Genomic DNA, 19997 nt, shown 5'->3' on the forward strand with positions numbered 1-19997 from the left:
CAAACGCGCAGAATTAAACGCATTGAATATTATTTTTAATTCATTAAATTTATTAAAATAAATTATATTTTAGAGATGTTATTTATTGTAAACATATCTTAATAACACAAACTACAAATTTAATAAGACATAAGTTCAATTTGATCAATATAAAAATTATATTTTATAGTTAAAAGACGTCTTGACCAAAATACCGCAGGAATTAGTACACTTACCCTAGTTTAATAAATTTTATAATTATTTTTTCTTGATATTTTGTGAACAGAAATTTTTATTAAAAAAAAAGTTGTAATATCCGTAATTTTTGAATATTTCGAAATTTAAAAAATTCTTGGTTTTCCCGCCAGAGGTCAGTAGTGAACCTGCGCAGATGTCGCTGTAGTCGCGTGCCGTATGAACGAACATTAGTTTCTTTTCCGTTCTTTCTTTGAAAATAATGTTATAAAACAATAAAATAGTTTGACCTTGATCGTTTTAAATAAAAAAAAATAATATTTTTATTCTCCTGGAAATAAATTGTCAAATTTCAGTCTAATTACCATTCGAGGGGTGTATACGACACATAACCTGAAAATTGTTCTTTTTTTTTGACGTTTATTGTCGCAAGGGAATTCGACACAACGGATGCGCGCTGATTGATCATAAATATCGTGAACAAGTGATTTTTCTTCAATTTTAAAAGTTTTTTTCCCCCCTCAACGTGTTTGGATATTGAAGCGTCCTTTTTTTTCAATCATCAGAGGAAATAATTTGGTAAAGTTATAAAGTCGTGTACAAGTAGAAAAGAATAATAATTTCCTAGTTTCCTCATCTTTGTATTTGTGTGCGCGTGTGAGAGAGAAACCCGGTTTTGGTTTTGTCTGTAAAGTGGCGCAGCAGTTCTTGTGTTCACACTGGGTGTTTGCTTGTGTTGGTCTCGAGAGGACGTGGTTGATATTTTATATTAGTGAAAGATCCGCGAAATTTTCATCAATAAGAAATATTGGTGTAGGTTTGATTTTAATATTTTTTTATTTTTTGATAAATTGGAGGATCAGAAGGGAAAACGAATTTAATCTGCCCGCATCCGTCCAACTGTCATAAATGTATACACATTCTATATAGATTGTGCGATCTATGGCTCGGTGGGCCGAGTAGTTTGAGATAAGTGATCGTCGCGAGCACATACGGGAAAATTGACAATAATCGTCGACGCTCTTCTACCTGAGGAGATTGTCCAGCCTCTCCCTTCGATCAAAGTTCAAAGTAGGTTAAATAAAAAAAAAACAAGTATTCCGAAGAAGTGTCTATATCAATTTTTGTTACACTTGGAAAAAAGAAGGTCATTTTTTTTTCTCTAGAGGACAATTTTTGTGGTATTAGATGCTGTTTATTGTGAGGGGGGCGGACGCGTGTAAAATAATCAGACAACCTGTCACGAGAGAAAAAAATCCGGGTCTATCGAGTAAATTTAAAATATAGAGAGACATAATAGTGAGAGTTTAGTTCGTCATCAGGTGTGTATGACTCAAGGTGCTGTCGATTACTTTGCACCGCCCATTGTTCATGGAGTGAGACTCGCAGGGCAATAGTTACATAGTTTATACACACTCTTTACTCGATGAAGGCAAATGTTTGAATGTTTGCTGACGTTTCACGGGCGGTGACAAGTTCAGGGCTGTACGAAAACTTTGACGACGATGACGTAGGGGGTGGGAATTCCGTTGCGACGATCTGGGGATTATGATCTACTTTTCAATATTTTTTATCATTTTCGTCAGTGTGTTCTTTATAATTTCAATCACATCCAGTGTTTTAGTTTCTTCTTTTTTTTGGGGGGGAAAAATTCAACATTCTTTTTTTACTGCGTCAACAAAAACGGGATTTACAAACAACTCCCAGAGAGTTTTTTTGTGGCTCTGACGACACTATCAGTGAATGGCTTCTTGTATTGTTTTGCGTAGATTCAGATCTGTATAATTTTCCAAGTCTTAAGTTTGTGTCACTAGTGGATTTTCAATTATTAGACATTGTTGGGCTTCGAAACTTATCTTTTCTACAAAAACGAAATTTTTTTTCGTTTCTTAGAACAAAGAATTTTGTTTTGATTTTAATGAAAATAATTGTTTATATTTGGAAAAATTTTACTTATTCGCAAGATTTTTTATTTATTTATTTTTTTCAATCAATTTTCAATTTATTGCGTTTTTATCAATTCCTTGTGGAAAAAAAATGGGAAATTATTAGTATCTATTAAAATATCTTATCTATGATTCTTGAGAATTAATTTGTTCAGAAATCTTTATAGAGAGAGGGAGAGAAAAGAGAGTCATCGAGTGAATAGCATATACCCGAGTTAAGGTTTAATTAATTTAACTCTGCTTTAAATTTAGGATTGTTGTCAAAGCATTTCATTGTTATAAATTGTCAATTTTGTTAATTTAATTAAAGGGGACAAAAAAAAATTTAGAGTTATCGATGTTAATTTGTTTTTCACTGTTGACAATTTATTTTTGTTTCGATAATTATTACAGGGTGTCTACTAACCAAGAAAAAAGGGAAAAACTGGGAATAAGTCAGAAATTTTATGCTAAGCAGGGAATTTTTTCACCAAATTAAAAAAAATTTTATTATTTTAATTTGTTTTTAAAAAATCGCTTTTTATCTTATTTTCAAAAATTTCTTCGCAAAATAATCAATTATTTTCATAAAAATAATAAAACTCATTGGATAATTTCAATTATTTTTAATACAATTTTAATCGAATTCCTTGAAAAATGTAATTATTCTTAAAAATTGTATTAAAATTCGTCAAAAGAATTCAATTATTTCCATAAATAATAAAATTCTCCACAGGAATTCAATTATTTTCAAAATATTCTTCAGAGAATTCAATTATTTTTGAAAATTTTAATAAAATTCTTCCTAAAAATTCAATTATTTTCAAAAATAATTAAATTCTCTAAAGAAATTCAATTTTTTTTGAAAATTTTAATAAAATTCTTCCCAAGAATTCAATTATTTTCATAAAAAATAAAATTCTCCACAGGAATTCAATTATTTTCAATATTCTTGAGAGAATTCAATTATTTTTGAGAATTTTAATAAAATTCTTCCCAAGAATTCAATTATTTTTGAGAATTTTAATAAAATTCTACGCAAACATTTATTTTCCAAATTTTGTAATTAAAATTTTAAAAAAATATATTGTTTTCAAGAAATTTAAAGAAACTCGTCAAAAGAATTTAATTATTCATAAAAACTCTGATAAAAAATTTTTGAAGACATTTGTAGATTTATTTATTTTCGAAATATTTAAATTTTATGAGAAAAAAACCGGGAAAAATTAGGAAAAAATCGTGAATGTTGTTGAACAAAAATAGTAGACATCCCGTATTACTAATAACAAAAATATATGTTTTGAAAAATCAAAAACAGAGATTTGTTTTTTATAATTCGTATATTTGCATTTGTCGGAAAATGAAAAAAATAATTTTATTTAACTTCGTTATAATTCATGCAACGGATAATATTAATCATTGTGATTAAAGCCGCATTTACTAACTTAGAATATTCAATTGCGAAATATCACTTTTTATCAGTTTCATTCGCTGCTCGCAAAATGCTCGTATTCAATATCGAATTTATTGGTTTTTTTAGCCTATAAATGAGAAAATGAGATGTAATTTTTTTTTTCGCTACCTATTGTCAATTTTTTTTTTTTTACGTTTCATTTCGTTAAAATATAATTAATTTCGAGGGAATATTTGTAGGAAATGTGAATGAGTATTGTTGAATTGAATAAGAATTGTTGCTTTATATTTTTTTAATACTGTTTCGCGATTTTGATATTTTTTTATACTTTTCTCTATATTTTTTGTTTTTTTAAAATATTTTATTATATTTTTAGGTTTATTAAAATATTTGTTTGTACTTTTTAATATTTTGTACATTCTCTTAAATATTTTTGTTATTTTATATTGTTTTGCTCTTTTATATTTTTTTTATTCTTTTATATTTTTAATTATTTTTCTCCACTTTTTTTTATAATTTGTAGAATATATTTTTCAATTATTTTTCATTTATATTGACCCTTTGTTTTGCTCTTTTATATTTTTAATTATTTTTCTCCACTTTTTTTTATAATTTGTAGAATATATTTTTAAAATATTTTTTTCTATTTATATTGAGCCTTTGTTAATTGGAAAATTTGTAATTAAATATTGTAAGATTTTTCTCTTAATTTTTAACGTATTTTGTTTGTTTTTAGGTCACAATGGCTAATCGGGGTACAGCCCAAAGGCCAAATGGCACACAAGGCAAAATTTGTCAGTTTAAATTGGTATTACTTGGCGAATCGGCGGTGGGAAAATCGAGTCTTGTTTTGAGGTTTGTCAAGGGACAATTCCACGAATATCAAGAAAGTACAATAGGTGGTAGGTTCCATTTTTTTTAATTTAAACGAACATTAAATTTAGAAACTACTGAAAATTATTTGTAAAAGTATTGGAAAAAATTAAATTTTTAGAATTCATCTCAAAAATTCAATTATGATAAAATTTTTTTAAAAATTCTCGTCACAATTTTAATTATCTCTAGAAATAATAAATTTTTTCTTCGAAATTCAATTATTTTCAAGAATTTTAATAAAATTCTTCGTAAAATTTCAATTATTATATTTTCAAAAAATTTTCCTTAATTCAATGATTTTCAATATCTACTATTTTTATAAAATTTTCTAAAAGAATTCAATTTTTTTTAAAAACATTTCATAAAATTCTAGGCGAACATTTAATTATTTTTATAAATAATATAGATTTTTTTTATTAACAAAAGCTTGTTTTTTGTCAACAGCTGCATTTTTAACACAAACAGTATGTTTGGACGACACGACTGTAAAATTCGAGATTTGGGATACTGCCGGTCAGGAACGTTACCACAGTCTTGCACCAATGTATTATCGTGGAGCGCAAGCAGCCATTGTGGTATATGACATAACAAATCAGGTCTGTTCTTCAACATTTTTTTTTCTATAAAACGAGAATATTATTAAAGAAATAGAACTCTAATCAGGGTTGCCTCAGGTCAGGGAAGTCAGGGAAATCAGGAAAAAGTCAGGGATTTTTACTAAAAGTACTGGAAAAAATTGAATTTTTAAAATTCATGAGAAAACTCTGAATTTTTTTCCTTTTTGCCTCGTAAACTATGAAATTACCTCGAATTTTAATACAAAACCTTCAATTTTTTCAATTTCTGACAATAATTTCTTTTTAAATAACTTAATTTTTCAAAAACTATCATAAAATTATGACTTACAAATTAATTTATAAATAATTTTTACAATTTTCATAAATACTAGATTGATAGAAGAATTTCAGTTAAAAATACTAAAAAAAATTGGATTTTGGAAAAGTTACAAATGATTACAGAAATTCAATTATTTTCAAAAGTTACAAAAATTCTTCACAAAATTTCAATTATGTTCAAAAATTTAACAAAAATTCTTGTCAAAATTTCAATTATCTTTATAAATAATAAAATTCTTCATCGAAATTCAATTATTTTTAAAAATTTTAATAAAATTCTTGTAAAAATTCCACACGAATTCAATTATTCAATATTTAATAAATTTCTTTGAAATAATTCAATTATTTTCATAAGTAATAAAATTTTCACAGGAATTCAATTAGTTAAAATACAAAATTTCATAAAATTTTTCGAAAATTATCAATTATTTAAAAATATTTTTATAAAATTCGTCACAAGAATTTAATTATTTAAAAAAATTTAACATAGTTCTTTTTATGAATTCAATTATTTTTATAAATAATAAAATTCTTCACCGAAATTCAATTATTTTTATAAACTTGAATAAAATTCGTTGTAAGAATTCAATTATTTATATAAATAATAAAATTTTTCTCCGACATTCAATTATTTCATGAAAATTTTTATTATTTATTTAATTATTATTTTTATGAATTATTTTTTATACAATATTTTAATCAAATTCCTCGATAAATGTAATTATTCTTAAAAATTTTATTAAAATTTGTCAAACGAATTCAATTATTTAAAATTCTATTGATAAAATTCTTTATGAGAATTCAATTTTAACAAACATTCAATTATTCAAAAAATTATTTATTTTTTAATTTAAAGAATTGTATTTTTTTAGAATTTTCTAATAAAAGTTGATTTAAAAATGAATAAACGAATAATCGATTTATTATTATTTATAAAAATAATTGAATTATTGCAACGAATTTTATTACATTTTTTTTAAATAATTGAATTTTTTTGTGAAATTTTACTGCTTGTAAAAATAATTGAATTCTTGCAAAGGATTTTTTTTAGGATTTTTGTAAATAATTAACTTATTTTAAAAAATTTTATGGCAATTCAAATTATTTGTTTTGTAATAATATTCTTATAAGTTGTTGAATTTCAAAAAGGTTTAAATTTGAGTATTTTGAAGAATTTTAATTTCTACAGAAAAATAATAATGATTAAATATTTATTTAAGAAAGAAGTTATTGATGTTTTTAAATAATTTTACAATTAAAGAAGTTTGTAAATAAATGTAATAGAACATTTTTTTTTGAGTATCTAATAATTTTGAGAGTGAATCAGAATATTCTTTAGGGTCAGGGAAAAAGTGAAATTTTTTTCTGGAAATCAGGGAAAAGTCAGGGAAAAATAAAATTAAATATTTGTGGCAACCCTGTCTAAGAAAGAATTCTTTTTTATTAAATTACATTTCTTCTGATTAAATTTCAATTTTACTAATATTTTTTTATTTATTTTTCTATTTACTTTTCGTTTACTTCTTTCCTTTTTTTGCTTTTTTATTTACTTTATTTGCTTTTTTTACTTTCTTTATTTACTTTTTTACTCTCTTTTTATTTTTATTTGCCTTTTTTATTTCTTCAATTTAATTTTCTTATTTTTTTTTAATTTACTCTTTGTTGTTTATCTTCTTTTACTATTTTTATTTACCTTTTTTACTCCTTTACTTACTGGTTTTTACTTCTCTTGTTTACTTTTTTATTTATTTTTTTTACTTATTTTATTATTTACTTGTTTTTACATTTATTATTTATTTTTTTACTTCTTTTATTTTTTACTTCTTTTATTATTTACTTGTTTGAACGTTTTTTATTTATTTTTTTTTACTTATATTATTTACTTGTTTTTATTTTTCTTGTTTACTTTTTTAATTTACTCTTTTTTATTTACTTTTTTTACATCTAATAGGACACATTTGTACGAGCTACAACGTGGGTTAAAGAATTGCAACGACAAGCCAGTCCAAGTATAGTAATAGCATTAGCAGGAAATAAAGCAGATCTTGCGAATAAGCGAGCTGTTGAATTCGACGAAGCTCAAACTTACGCTGAAGAGAATGGACTTCTCTTTATGGAAACATCCGCTAAAACGGCGATGAACGTAAACGATATATTCTTAGCTATTGGTGAGTTATTAATTTACAATCGTTGAAACAAAAATTAACTTTCATATTTTCCTTAAATTTATTTCAATTTCAAGCAAACTAAACGTTCACCGCTGGAAAACGTTCACGCTAATTTAAAGAAAACTTTTATTCACATCCAAATTTTCTCATAAGTAGATTTTATATTTTTTCCTACATTTTAAATTCAAAAAGAAGTTTTTTAAAAATAAAATTTTAGAAGATCTTATTTTATATTTTTATAAGTATTATTATTATTTCTTACTATTTTATTGCTATTTTTTTATTAATAATTTATTGTAACTTCAGCCTTTTGGCCCTGAAGTGGTTTACATTTGTTATTATTTTTATTATTGTTGTTGTTATTCCTTCGTGTACCTTTTTTTTGGTTTTTACGTTTTTAGAATCCCCACTTTTGATTTTATTGTTTATTTTAACAATATAAGTTATTTGCTAGAAGTTTATAAAAGAATTTGTATAAGATAAAAAAAAGCTAAGTAAATGTTTGTTTTTCACAAAAACAGATTGAAAACGAATAAACATTATTAAAACACTGAGCAAACTTTCCTCTATCAGGCGGAATCATCGGTAAAAAAAATAAACAAATTTCTTTTCTTTCCATCTTCGTTATCTCAATTTTTAATTAATAGTACAATTTAATTATTTTTCTTTATCTCAATGATTTAATTCAATTATTTCGATTTTGAATATTTTGAATATTTCAATTATTTTCAAGAGTTTTAATAAAAATTCAATTATTTTCAATAATTCTGAATATAAAATTCTTCGAAACAATTAAATTATTTTTATTATGTAATTTGTTTTTTTTTCTTGGCAAGAATTCAGTTATTTTTGTAAATAATAATATTCTTTTGAGAAATTAAATTATTTTCAATACAATTTTAATAAAATTTCTCTAGCAGATTCAATTATTTTTAAGGCTGCGTCTACAATAGAAAAAAATAATGTGTAATTTGTAGTGTAATGTGTATTGTTTTTGGCATTGACAACTGTCAGGGGCAATTACACTGTATATTACACAATTTTCTACACATTATTTTTTCTGTTGTAGACGCAGCCTAAAAATTATAATAAAATTTTTCTAAACAAATCAATTGTTCTCAAAAGTTTTTAATAAAAATCTTTGTAAATTTCAATTATTTTCTAAATTTTCAAGTAAAATTGTTTTAAAAAATTACATTATTTTTACGAAATTTAATGAAATTCTTCAAAACGAATGTAAATATTTACAAAAACTAATAAAATTGTTTAAAAGAATTTAATTTTCTATGAATAATTTTAATATAATTTAATAGAAAAATCGTTAATTACAATTAATAATAAACACGATTATTTTAAAAACTTAAAAGAAATTCTTCTTAAAATTCCATTATTTTCAAAATTTTCAGTAAAAATTTTTAAAAAAGAATTCTTTTACTTTCAAGAAAATTTAAATAAATTCTTCATAACTAATTCAATTACTTTAAAGAGTTTTAATAAAAATCTTTACAAAAATTAAATTATTTTCAATACAATTTTAATAAAATTTTATGAAAGAATTCAATTATTGGAAAAAAAGTTGATAAAATTCTTGAAATGAATTCAATTATTTTCAAATTTTTTTCTAAATACTTTACAAGAATTCAATTATTTTCAGTACATCGACAATTTAATTATTTCTGAAAATAATTGAATTCTTGAATAGAATTTTATTAAAACTTTTTTTTAAATAATTGATTCTCTGCGAAAAAATTTATTATTTCTACAAATAATTGAATTTTTGCAAAATTTAAAAAAATAAATGAATTTTTGAGAAGAATTTAGAATTTTATAAAAATTGTATTCAAAATAATTGAGTTCCAGTGAAAAATTGACTATTTATTGATATTATTGAATTTTTTCGAAGAATTTAAAGAAAATTGTTTAAAAATAATGAAATTTTCCCTGGAATTCAATTAAAATTAAAATTGTATTTAAATTAATTGAATTCCAGCGAAAATTTCATTATATTTTTAAAAATAATTGAATTCTTGAATTGGATTTTATTAAAAGTATTTTAAATAATTGAACTCCTGTGAAAAATTCAATTATTTTTTAAAATAATTGAACTTTTTATGAGAATTTTATTATTCATATAGAAATAAATGAATTTTTTACGAAGATTTTTATTTTATTTATAAATTAACTAAAGAATTTTATTACAATTATTGAAAATAATTTAAATCGTCATAAAATTCAATTATTTTCAATTTTTTTTTTAAATACTTTGCAAAAATTCAATTATTTTCAAAAAAATTTCACGAAAGAATGCAAAATATTTTTCTTAATTCGTTATAAAATTTTTCAAAAAGAATTCAATTATTTTCTAAAATTTTAATAAAATTCAATAATTAAATGTTTAATTTCAATTATTAACAAACAGGATTATTTTAAATACTTGAAAGAAATTGTTCATAAAATTCAATTATTTAAAAAAATTTTTATTAAAATTGTTGAAGGAACTTCATTATTTAAAAGAATAATTTAAAGAAATTCTTCAAAACGAATTTAACTAGAATTTTCAAAAATTTTAACAAAATTCTTCGTAGAAATTCTATTATGACGAACTTTTTTGATAGAATTCTTTCCAATAATTAGATGATTTTCAATATTCATTAATTTAAAAATAAAATTGAAAATATTTAAAAAGAAAAATTATTGAAAAAAAGTTAAGAAACTAAAAAACAAACAACAACTAACTTCAAACTGCGAACAAATTACCGGAATGCAATGATTATTAATATAGAAGATAGATTACAAAATAAGAAATAAAATTCCATATTTGAAAATTGTAGTTAAAATTTTTAAATTTTGAAATAGGAAATTTTATCGGTGAAAAATAAACTACGAATGATATATATATTTTTTTTGTAACACTGAATAAAAATTCTCAAATGAACTGTTATTTTGCAGCTAAAAAACTTCCAAAGAGCGAGCAAACAGGAAATGCGAGTACAAGTGGACAAGGGCGCCGACTAGTCGAAACAGAAGGGCAGAAAGCAACTACCGGCAATTGCTGCAAGTGATTGACCAAATCCGTATGTGTCCTATATATTCATACTGGTATCTATTTTTATAGTAGTTAAATTTTATGCTTCTTGAGATCGACGAAGCGAAATCATAAAAAAAAGCAAAGACATAACTGACAATACGAATTTTTTCAAGTAGAAAAATCGTAAAGAGTTATGTCAAGAAAAAAAAATAATAAAACCCATCATAATGTAGTTGCGCATTTATACCTCTCGGAAAAAAATTTTTTTTTTTTTTTTTTTGAGAAGTCGATCGCAAGTTTTAAAAATACTTTTTTATATATTGCAAAGAAATATCGAGAGATGACGAAACAAAAGTAAAAAAAAAAAAATCCAGCGGTCGGGAAAAAAATCATTTCAAAAAAAAGAAAGAAAGAAACCTACGTGAAATTCTATTGTTCACAGTATTTCTCGTTTCAATGCGAAAAACCAGGAAAAAATCCTTTTCGTGTAATTTGTGTATCGTATGGTGTTTAATAGATTCGAGGATTATGCTCATCTCGATGATGCTAATTGTTGTACAGCGTAATTGATTTTATGCAATATGATATTTAATAATATAGATTTTATAAACGGCAGGGGCCACATTATGGCTTCTCTACATACTAACGTTATAAAAGCAAAAAAAATTATACATATACAGTTGAAAAAAAAAGAAAAAAATGAAATTCGTTACATAAAAGAAAAAATACATAGAAAAAGCGAGAATTTAACGAATGAAAATATCAGTTAATTAAAATTTATCAGACAGGGCTCGAAGCAGTGAAAGTATTTAAAAATAAATATAATACGGACTTTACGGACCAAAAATGAAAAATTACGGACCATTTACGGACCAACTGACAAAAATAGAATCAGGCCCAATCAAATAAGGGAATATTTTACTTAAAACTAGAAATTCAATTTTTCATAATTCTATAAAACATGAAGAAATCGATAACTCTGAGTCTTCGACTCGAAGTCATCGATTTCTTCATGTTTTATAATAATTAATAATAATTATTAATCAAAATAATTTATAATAATTATTAATCAAAATAATTTATAATAATTAAAATCATTATCAATTCAATTATTATTTTTAATCATTTAAAACTAAAATTCTTCGATTATTTTTTTAAATTTTCGAAAAAGTTCTTTAACAATATTCAAATTCATTTCTTTACAATATTCAATTTTACAAAATTTCAATTATTCGTAAATTCTTTAATTAAATAAATATTAGAAAATAGAAACTAAAAATAATATTTAAAAAAATCAATTAAACTTTTTCAAAAAAATTAATTACAAAATTAAATTATTTTTTAAAATTCACGCTCTATTGCATTTAATATTCAATTATTATCTAAAATTTTAACTGAAATTCATTTTTATGAAATGAAAATCAATTTTTATTAGAAAATTCTACTAGAATTCAATTATTTAAATACAAATTTAAATGCAAAAATGCAAATAAATAATTTATTGAAGAATTGAACGTTTCTTAAAATTCAATTCCCATAAAAAATCGTTATCAACAAATTTTCAAATAATTGAATTCTATCAACGAATTTTAATGAAATTTTTAAGAATTATTACATTTTTCGAGAAATTCGATTAAATATTGTATTAAAAATAAATAAAATAATTGAAATTCTGCATTGAATTTTATCATTTATGAAAATAATTGAATTCTTGCGAAGAATTTTATTAACATTTTCAAAAATAATTAAATTCTTGTAAAAAATTAACAGGAATTGAATTATTTTTTAAAATTTTCAATAAAATTTTTGGCATAAATTAAAAATAACAAAATTCTTAGCAGATCTTCAAATACTTTAAGAAATTTTAATAAAATTTTTCGCAAGAATTTAAATATTTTCGTAAAATAATAAAAATCTTTAGAGAGATTCAATTATTTTCAAAAGTCTTAATAAAATTCTTCGCAAGAATTCAATTATTTTCAAAAATATTAGAATTTTAGCAGGAAATTCAAACATTTTAAAAAGTTTCGATAAAACTTTTTTTGGTAGAAATTCAATTATTTTTAAGACAATTTTAAAAAAGTGTCTCGATAAAATTCAATTATTTTTAAAATTTCAATGAAATTCTTCGAAAGAATTCAATTATTATAATCTAAGATTTTAATTGAAATCTATTTTTAAATCAATGTTTATGAGAAAATTCTACCAGAATTCAATTATTTAGATACAAAAATAAATAATTTATTGAATAATTAAATGTTTCTTGGAATTAAATTCCCATTAAAAATTTTATCAACAAATTTTTTAATAATTAAATTCTTTAGACGAATTTTAATAAAATTTTTAAGAATTTTTTCGATTCGATTAAAATTTTATTGAAAATAAGTGAATTCCTAAAAAGAATTTTATTATTTACGAAAATAATTGAATCCCCGTAAAAATTTTATTATTTATGAAAATAGTTAAATGATTGGGAGGAAATTTATAAAAAAAATTTGTTATTAATGAAATTCTTGTGAAATTTTTATTATTTTTTGAAAATAATTAAAAGTTTTTGTAGAATTTTATTAAATTTTTTTTTCAAATAATTAAATTCTTTTGATAAATTTTATGAAAATAGTAGATATTGAACAATATTTAATTTTAGCGAAGAATATTATTACTTTTAAAAATAATTGAAATTTTGCAATGGATTTTATTAAAATTTTTGAAAATAATTGAATTTTGTCGAAGAATTTTGCTATTTATTTATAAAGATAATTGAAATGTTGACAATATTTTTTAGATTTTTTGAAAATAATTGAATTTCTGAGAAGAATTTTAATATTTCTAAAGATAATAATTGAAATTTTGACGCGAATTTAAAAAAAATTTTGAACATAATTGAATTTTTGCGAAGAATTTTATTACTTTTAAAAATATTTGAATTTCTGCAATCATTTGTAATTTCTCTAAAATTCTAAAAAATAATATCGTACAATTTACGAACTCTTCATCCTTTTTGAATGAAATTACGGATTTTACGGACCTTTTTTAAAAAAAACGGACTTTTACGGACTTCAAGCAAAATTACGGACTTTTACTGGATTTACGGACCTACTTCGAGCCCTGTTAAAATTTATCAGAGCAAATAGAAGAAAGTAAATAATAATTCTCAAAAAAAAATATCAAAATGTATTTTAATCCAGATTTCAAAAATTCCATTTTTTAATTTTTTTTATCAATTTGCTCTGAATTAATTTTTATCATAAAATTCGATATCTCTTATTCGTTAAAAAATGTAAGACATCGAAAAATGTCTAGAAATGAATAAATTTAGCAAAAGAAAATTTAATTTCACTGAAATACCGTCAGTATGTTATTAAGTGATAACAATATTTTCATTTTTTTCAATATTGCAGACTTATCTATTGCATTTCTTGTGATATATTTTTTGCAATGTTACGTTTTATGATTTTTTCTTTAATAAAAAAAAAAGTGCAGGTGAGTCCGTAATGAACAAAAAAAAATGTGGAAAATTTAAAAAGAAACTAGATTTTTTAAACTTGACAGAGAGGGACTTTGTTATTTTCTTACTAGTTTATTGTTTATCGCTTTTTAGATTTTAAAGTGACATTTGCTAGGTATTTAACAAATTTTTTTTTTAAAAGAGTTTTTTAAAAAAATTTTTCAAATACTCTTTTTAAAAACTCTTTTTAAAAAAATCTTTTTAAAAACTTTTTTAAAAAACTCTTTTTAAAAAAAGAATTTGTCTTAGATTTCACAATTTTTTTTTTAATGACTCACCTCGTATTCTCTAAGTTAAAAAAAAGCACGCTTGCAAAGAAAAATTTTCATGCATGCAAATTAAAAGAAAATGAAAAAAAAATTCGATAAGAAAAGAAACATTGTGTACCACGAAAGAGGTATAATTTCTTAATTTAGAGACTGTCGTAATTTAAACGTCGATTGTATTTATACAGGGAGGATTTTAATCTACTAAAGACAATTAAAATGAATTTTAGACTATATATTATTATAGTGAATTTAGTCCATCTTCTATGTTTTTTCTTTTTGTCTCTTCCTTTTTTTTGTACACCACAAAAAAAACAAGTGATTTCTTTTAGAGAAAATAAAAAAATTTTTGCGGTGTACAGTGGAAAATTTTATCACTTTTGTACCTCAATTCCTTTGTAGAATAATTTATTAGAGAAAAGGATTAAATTTTATTTCTATCGATAATGTTAAAAAAAGTGCATTCTTCTTTATTGCGTTTCTCAATATTTTCTCGATTTTCAGGCCTTGGATATTATGACTTTTTTTTCCTTCTTTTCAAAAATTTGCGACATTTTCACCTTTTTTCCGAATATTGCAAAAGAATAATATTTTTTTAGTGTAAAATGAAACTTATGTCGATTTTTATACTGTGAAAAATAACTATGTATAGACAAATATTTCAAAAATTATTTTTGAATAATTTTTCTAATTAAATTTTCAAAATATAAAATTGAAAAATTTTTGAATAATTGAATTTTTGTAAAATTTAATTGAAAATAATTGATTTTTTCCGAGTATTTTAGTATTTTAGTTTCAAGTTTTAAATTAATATATTGAAAATCATTGAATTCCTGGAAAGAATTTTGTCAAAAATAATTTGAGAATAATTGAATTCTTTTGAAGAATTTTATCAAAAAATTTTAGAATAATTGAATTTCTGTGAAGAATTTTAGTAAAATTTTCAGAAATCCCAATTAAATTCCTTTAAAGAACTTCTTTGAATTTTTTTAAAAATAATGTAGTTTTTTGAATAATTTTAATTGAAAATTTTGAAAATAATCTAAGAATTTCTTTCAACTTTTTAAAATAATCGTCTGTTAATTATTATAATTAAATATTTGATTACTTAAGTTTATTAAAACTGTATTAAAAATAAATTAATTCTTGAGAAGAATTTTATTATTTATAAAAAATAATTTAATTCTTGCGATGAATTATTACTATTTAAAAAAATAATTGAATTGCTTCGAAGGATTTTTCAAAAATATTTGAAAAAAATGGAATTTTTTTCGAAAAATAATATTAAAAACTAAAATGTAATTAAATTCTTTCATAAAATTTTATTAAAATTGTATTAAAAATAATTGAGTAGTTTTGTAGGATTTACTACAATTTTAGAAAATAATTGAATTCTTTTTAAAAATTTTATAACGAATTAAGAAAAAAAATTGAATTCTTTCGTGAAATTTTATTAAAAATTTTTAAAAATTAAATTCAGGGTGTCTAGCGAACCGGGAATCCGGGAAAAACCGGGAAAACCCCGGGAATTTTTTTTTCCCGGGAAAAACCGGGAAACCCCCGGGAATTTTCTTTTAAATCCGGGAATTTTTTTATGAAGTACTTTATTATGTTGTTGGAAAAAATAGTTACATTTTTTCAACGCTTAACTTAATTTTTTTTCAATTTCGAATTGTATATTGATTCTCTTCGTATATTAGACAATGTTTTATTATTGTCCAATTAAGACCTAACTTATATGGGAAATGATTTTCGATGTGACAATCCAGTGGGCAAAAAACCATCATTGTTTTAAAAACGTTCCAAAAATGTTTTTAGAACGTTTCATGTCTGCCAAATAATGTTCCAAAAACGTTCCATTGCTTTTAAAACGTTTTAGAAACATATAACGTTATTGGGACGTTATTTGGCAGACATGAAACGTTCTAAAAACATTTTTGGAACGTTTTTAAAACAATGATGGTTTTTTGCCCACTGGGAAGCTTGTGCCAAATTTTTACAGTGATGCGACACCTTTTTTTGATTTTAAACATGAAATTACCGTCAAGTAAATCACAATACAATTCTTATTATAAGTTTTACAAATATTACGATTAAATTTACTGTAAAATTTTAGTTTTCAATTATCCGGGAAAATTATTTACATACCGGGAAAAAACCGGGAAAACCCCGGGAATTTTATATTTCTAAATTACTAGACACCCTGAAATTGTTTCGAAGGATTTATTAAAATTTTAGAAAATAATTAAATTTTTTCGGAAAATAATATTAAAAATTAAAATGTAAATGAATTCTTTCATGAAATTTTATTAAAAATAATTTATTTTGTGCAAAGCAAAAAAAATATATATATAATATATATATTATATATATTATAAAAATAATTTAATTTTTTGAAGGATTTATTAAAAATTTAGAAAATAATTTAATTCTCTTGAAAAATTTTATAAAGAATTAAAAAAAATTGAATTTTTTCGTGAAATTTGAATAAAATCTTGTTGAAAATAATTGAATTTTGGCAAAAATTTTACTATTTACAAAAATAATTGAATTCGTCCGAAGAATTTTTATTATTTATGAAAATAATCGAATTCCTTTTAAGAATTATATTAAAATTTTTGAAATTATATATATAAACAATAATAATTAATTATTTACTTAATAAGTGAATTTTAAAAATTTTTCTTATGAAATTATTCAAAAATTTATATTTGAAAATAAAGAATTTTGTAATTTGCATAATAATAATAAATTGATTATCACGTTTCGCGTGTAACACTTGCTAGTGAAAATTAATAAAAATTATCTTCTAAAAATTAATTTAAAATATTTTTTGCTCCTTAAAGTCGATCCGAGGCCTGAATTTTCAATTTTGAGAAAGAAAAAGATTCGCCTTCGATAAGAAGTACCTAATTTTCACGATTAATAAAAAAAAATGTTGATTAAAAAAAATAAAATTAGTTTTATGAATAAAAAAAAAACAATGCGAGAAAAAAATTATTTAGAAAAAATACTATTTAACTTCCTGGTAAGTACTTTTTATTTTTAAGGTTTTTCTCTTTTTTCTTGTTATTATTATTATTATTATTATTATTATTATTATTATTATTATTATTATTATTATTATTATTATTATTATTATTATTATTATTGCTTTTTATTTATTTTAACATCGATTTACATTCCGTATTGATTTTGTTATTGTTTTGTTAACGAAAAAAGAAAAGAAAATAGAAAATTGAAGAAAAAAATCTTATTCTTTAATTATAATTTGATTTAAACTTTTGTGGTACAAATCGAAATATATTGTAAATAATGTGCAACCTCTTTTTTCGATTAAATAAACATGATGTGTACAAAAAAAAATTAAAATTTTGTTGTATTATACAAATATTGTCGAAAATTCTTTTTCAAATATCAATCATTCTTTTTTTATCTTCTGTTATTTTTCTAAATATTTGCTCTTTTCAGAATTTTACATTCATTAAAAAGCAGTCGAGTTTTAAATCAAGATCATTTTTGTATTGATTAGATAATATTGAATTGATAGTTCGGAATAATTTTGAATAAATAAATTTTCAATTATGTGACATGTCATTTTTTAAATTTGAATCATTTTATTTCATTTAATTTTCTTGGTTTTTTTTATAAAAGAATTTAATTTTAATAATTTAGATGTAATTTCATTGTAAAAGAATTTATTTAATTTTGTGTACAAAATTAAATTAAATTCTTTTACAATGAAATTCATTAAAAAAAAATTTTCTATTTTGGAAATAGAAAAATAATTAATGAAGAATTTATTTTTATTCGTTTTATTATAGAAAACTGTAAAATTTCATTTATTTATAAAAGAATATAATTAATTTAGTACCATTTTTAGAATAAAAAAAAATTAGGAAACAATAAAATTATTGATTAGAATAAATTTAATTTCAAACTTTTAACTAATCGAAAATTATTTAATTGCAAAAGAATTCAAAGAAAATAAATTAAAACTGAGTCATTAAAAAGATTTAATACCAAAAAAGATTAATATAATTAAAATTTTCTTTAAGTGAAAATAATCAGTGAGTATTTTTCTGAAATTGATGATTTTTTAATTCTGAAATTATTTATATAATTACAAAAGATTTTTGTTAAAACGATATAAAATTGATTTAGTTATTGAAAAAATTTAGTAACAAAAAAAATTAATTTTAAGAATATTTTTTGAGTGAAATCAGAAAAAATCAGTATTTTTCGGAAACTTTAACTTTCAATTTCAAAAGTGAATTATCGATTCGATGATTGAAAGTAATTTTTGTTTCAAATTCTGAAAAAAATGGTTTTTCAAGGGGAAAAATAAATAAATAATTATTTCTTGATGAATAAAATCATCGACGAGTATAATTTAATTTTTTCAATTATTGACAATGGTAAATCTTTGATTTTTCAGATATGTACGATATTCCAGAAAAGTAAAAAAATCCAAAATGTGTCCACATTGACTTTTAATGGAACTTACGCGAAGAAATGCAACTTCAAACAGTGGGAGGTGATTTGTGCATCATGAACATTTTTTGTGAATGAATGAGGAGAAAAAAAAAATAAATGTCTCATATTCGATGATATATCACCAATTTTTGAGAGGGAGAGAGAGAGAGGGAGAGAAAAAGAGAGAAAGAAAGAAAAAAAAAAGAAAAAAAAAGCAAGATCTGGTCTTGTTTATTTCGACGGATCTCTCGTTTGTAATTCTAGTAGTAAATGGGCGGTGTTCGTTATAAATATATAAATATATAATGAAACATAGGTGATATGATTTTGTGTAATAATAAGCATAATGATATTGATAACAATAATAATTATACAATTAATTATACGGTAATAACATTTAAAAAAAAATGGACTTTTTTGGCACGCGACTCTTGTAAGATAGTAGAGGCCATTCCTCCTGCTATTATTATTATACATAAATTTTCTTTGTTAGATAAATCGTGTATGACACTTATACTCTAAAGTATATTGTATATTAATTTTATTGATAAATCCTGATAAATTATGAACAATTATTATACAAGGGAAAGAATAAACTTGTGAATATTATAAAATTACTGATCTTTTCAATATTTCTAATTTTTTTCTCTCGAATCTTTTATTTTCTTCAATTTTTTCTATTTATATTTTTCAATTCTATTTTTCAATTCTATTTTTCAATTCTATTTTTCAATTCTATTTTTTAGAATAATTTTTTATTAGAAAATTTAACTTTTCAATATTTTTTAATTCTTTTCTATTTATCACTCAGTCGATTAAATAAATAAAATTTCGAATTCAAAGTTTTATTTATTCTGTAAATTTTAGTATTTTAGGATTCTTTAATGTTTATCATTTATCAAAATTATAATTTTCAGGATGTCTACTAACCGGAAAATTTGGGAAATAGCTGGGAATTATATTTGACCGGGAGAAACAGGGAATAAGCCAGAAATTTTATGCTCAACCGGGAATTTTTTCACCAAAACTTAAAAAAACTTATTATTTTAATTTGTTTTTAAAAAATCGCTTTTTATTTCAATTTTTATAAATATTTATACTGTTCTCTAAATTAGTTAAAAATAATTAATTTGATAGTAAAAAAATCAGTCACTGTTTCAAATATATTTAGTAAATAAATTTTTAAAAAAATTATCGAATTAATAGAAATTTTGTAAAATTCCAACTGAAAATAATTAAATTTGTTAAAGAATTTCATTAGAAACT

General features: G+C 21.8%; 1 protein-coding gene across 5 annotated transcripts; it reads left to right on the top strand.

The window, feature by feature from the left end:
• The first annotated feature begins 391 nt into the window (after positions 1–391).
• Positions 392–19345, top strand: LOC122500293 (ras-related protein Rab-5C). Of its 5 annotated transcripts, none has more exons than XM_043609153.1 (6): positions 392–753; positions 4250–4415; positions 4834–4985; positions 7237–7453; positions 10403–10552; positions 18694–19345. In XM_043609153.1, the coding sequence occupies exons 2-5, from the start codon at positions 4256–4258 to the stop codon at positions 10513–10515; spliced, it is 642 nt and encodes a 213-aa protein (XP_043465088.1). In that variant the 5' UTR covers positions 392–753; positions 4250–4255; the 3' UTR covers positions 10516–10552; positions 18694–19345. The 5 variants fall into 5 exon arrangements, with proteins under 5 accessions (XP_043465088.1, XP_043465085.1, XP_043465090.1 ...); XM_043609150.1 differs by having other exon boundaries at positions 393–753; positions 10403–10527; XM_043609155.1 differs by lacking the exon at positions 392–753 and adding an exon at positions 839–987 and having other exon boundaries at positions 10403–10527.
• The last annotated feature ends 652 nt before the right edge of the window (positions 19346–19997 follow it).

This window comes from Leptopilina heterotoma, unplaced genomic scaffold (assembly GCF_015476425.1).
Source record: "Leptopilina heterotoma isolate Lh14 unplaced genomic scaffold, ASM1547642v1 Lhet_183, whole genome shotgun sequence".
Lineage (NCBI taxonomy): Eukaryota > Metazoa > Arthropoda > Insecta > Hymenoptera > Figitidae > Leptopilina > Leptopilina heterotoma.

Excerpts from the sequence above, each read along its gene's own strand:
- LOC122500293 (XM_043609153.1), top strand. The coding sequence starts at position 4,256 with ATGGCTAATCGGGGTACAGCCCAAAGGCCAAATGGCACACAAGGCAAA. Across the intron at positions 4,416-4,833 it reads TCAAGAAAGTACAATAGGTG|CTGCATTTTTAACACAAACA; the intron begins GTAGGTTCCATT and ends TTTTGTCAACAG. Across the intron at positions 7,454-10,402 it reads CGATATATTCTTAGCTATTG|CTAAAAAACTTCCAAAGAGC; the intron begins GTGAGTTATTAA and ends GTTATTTTGCAG.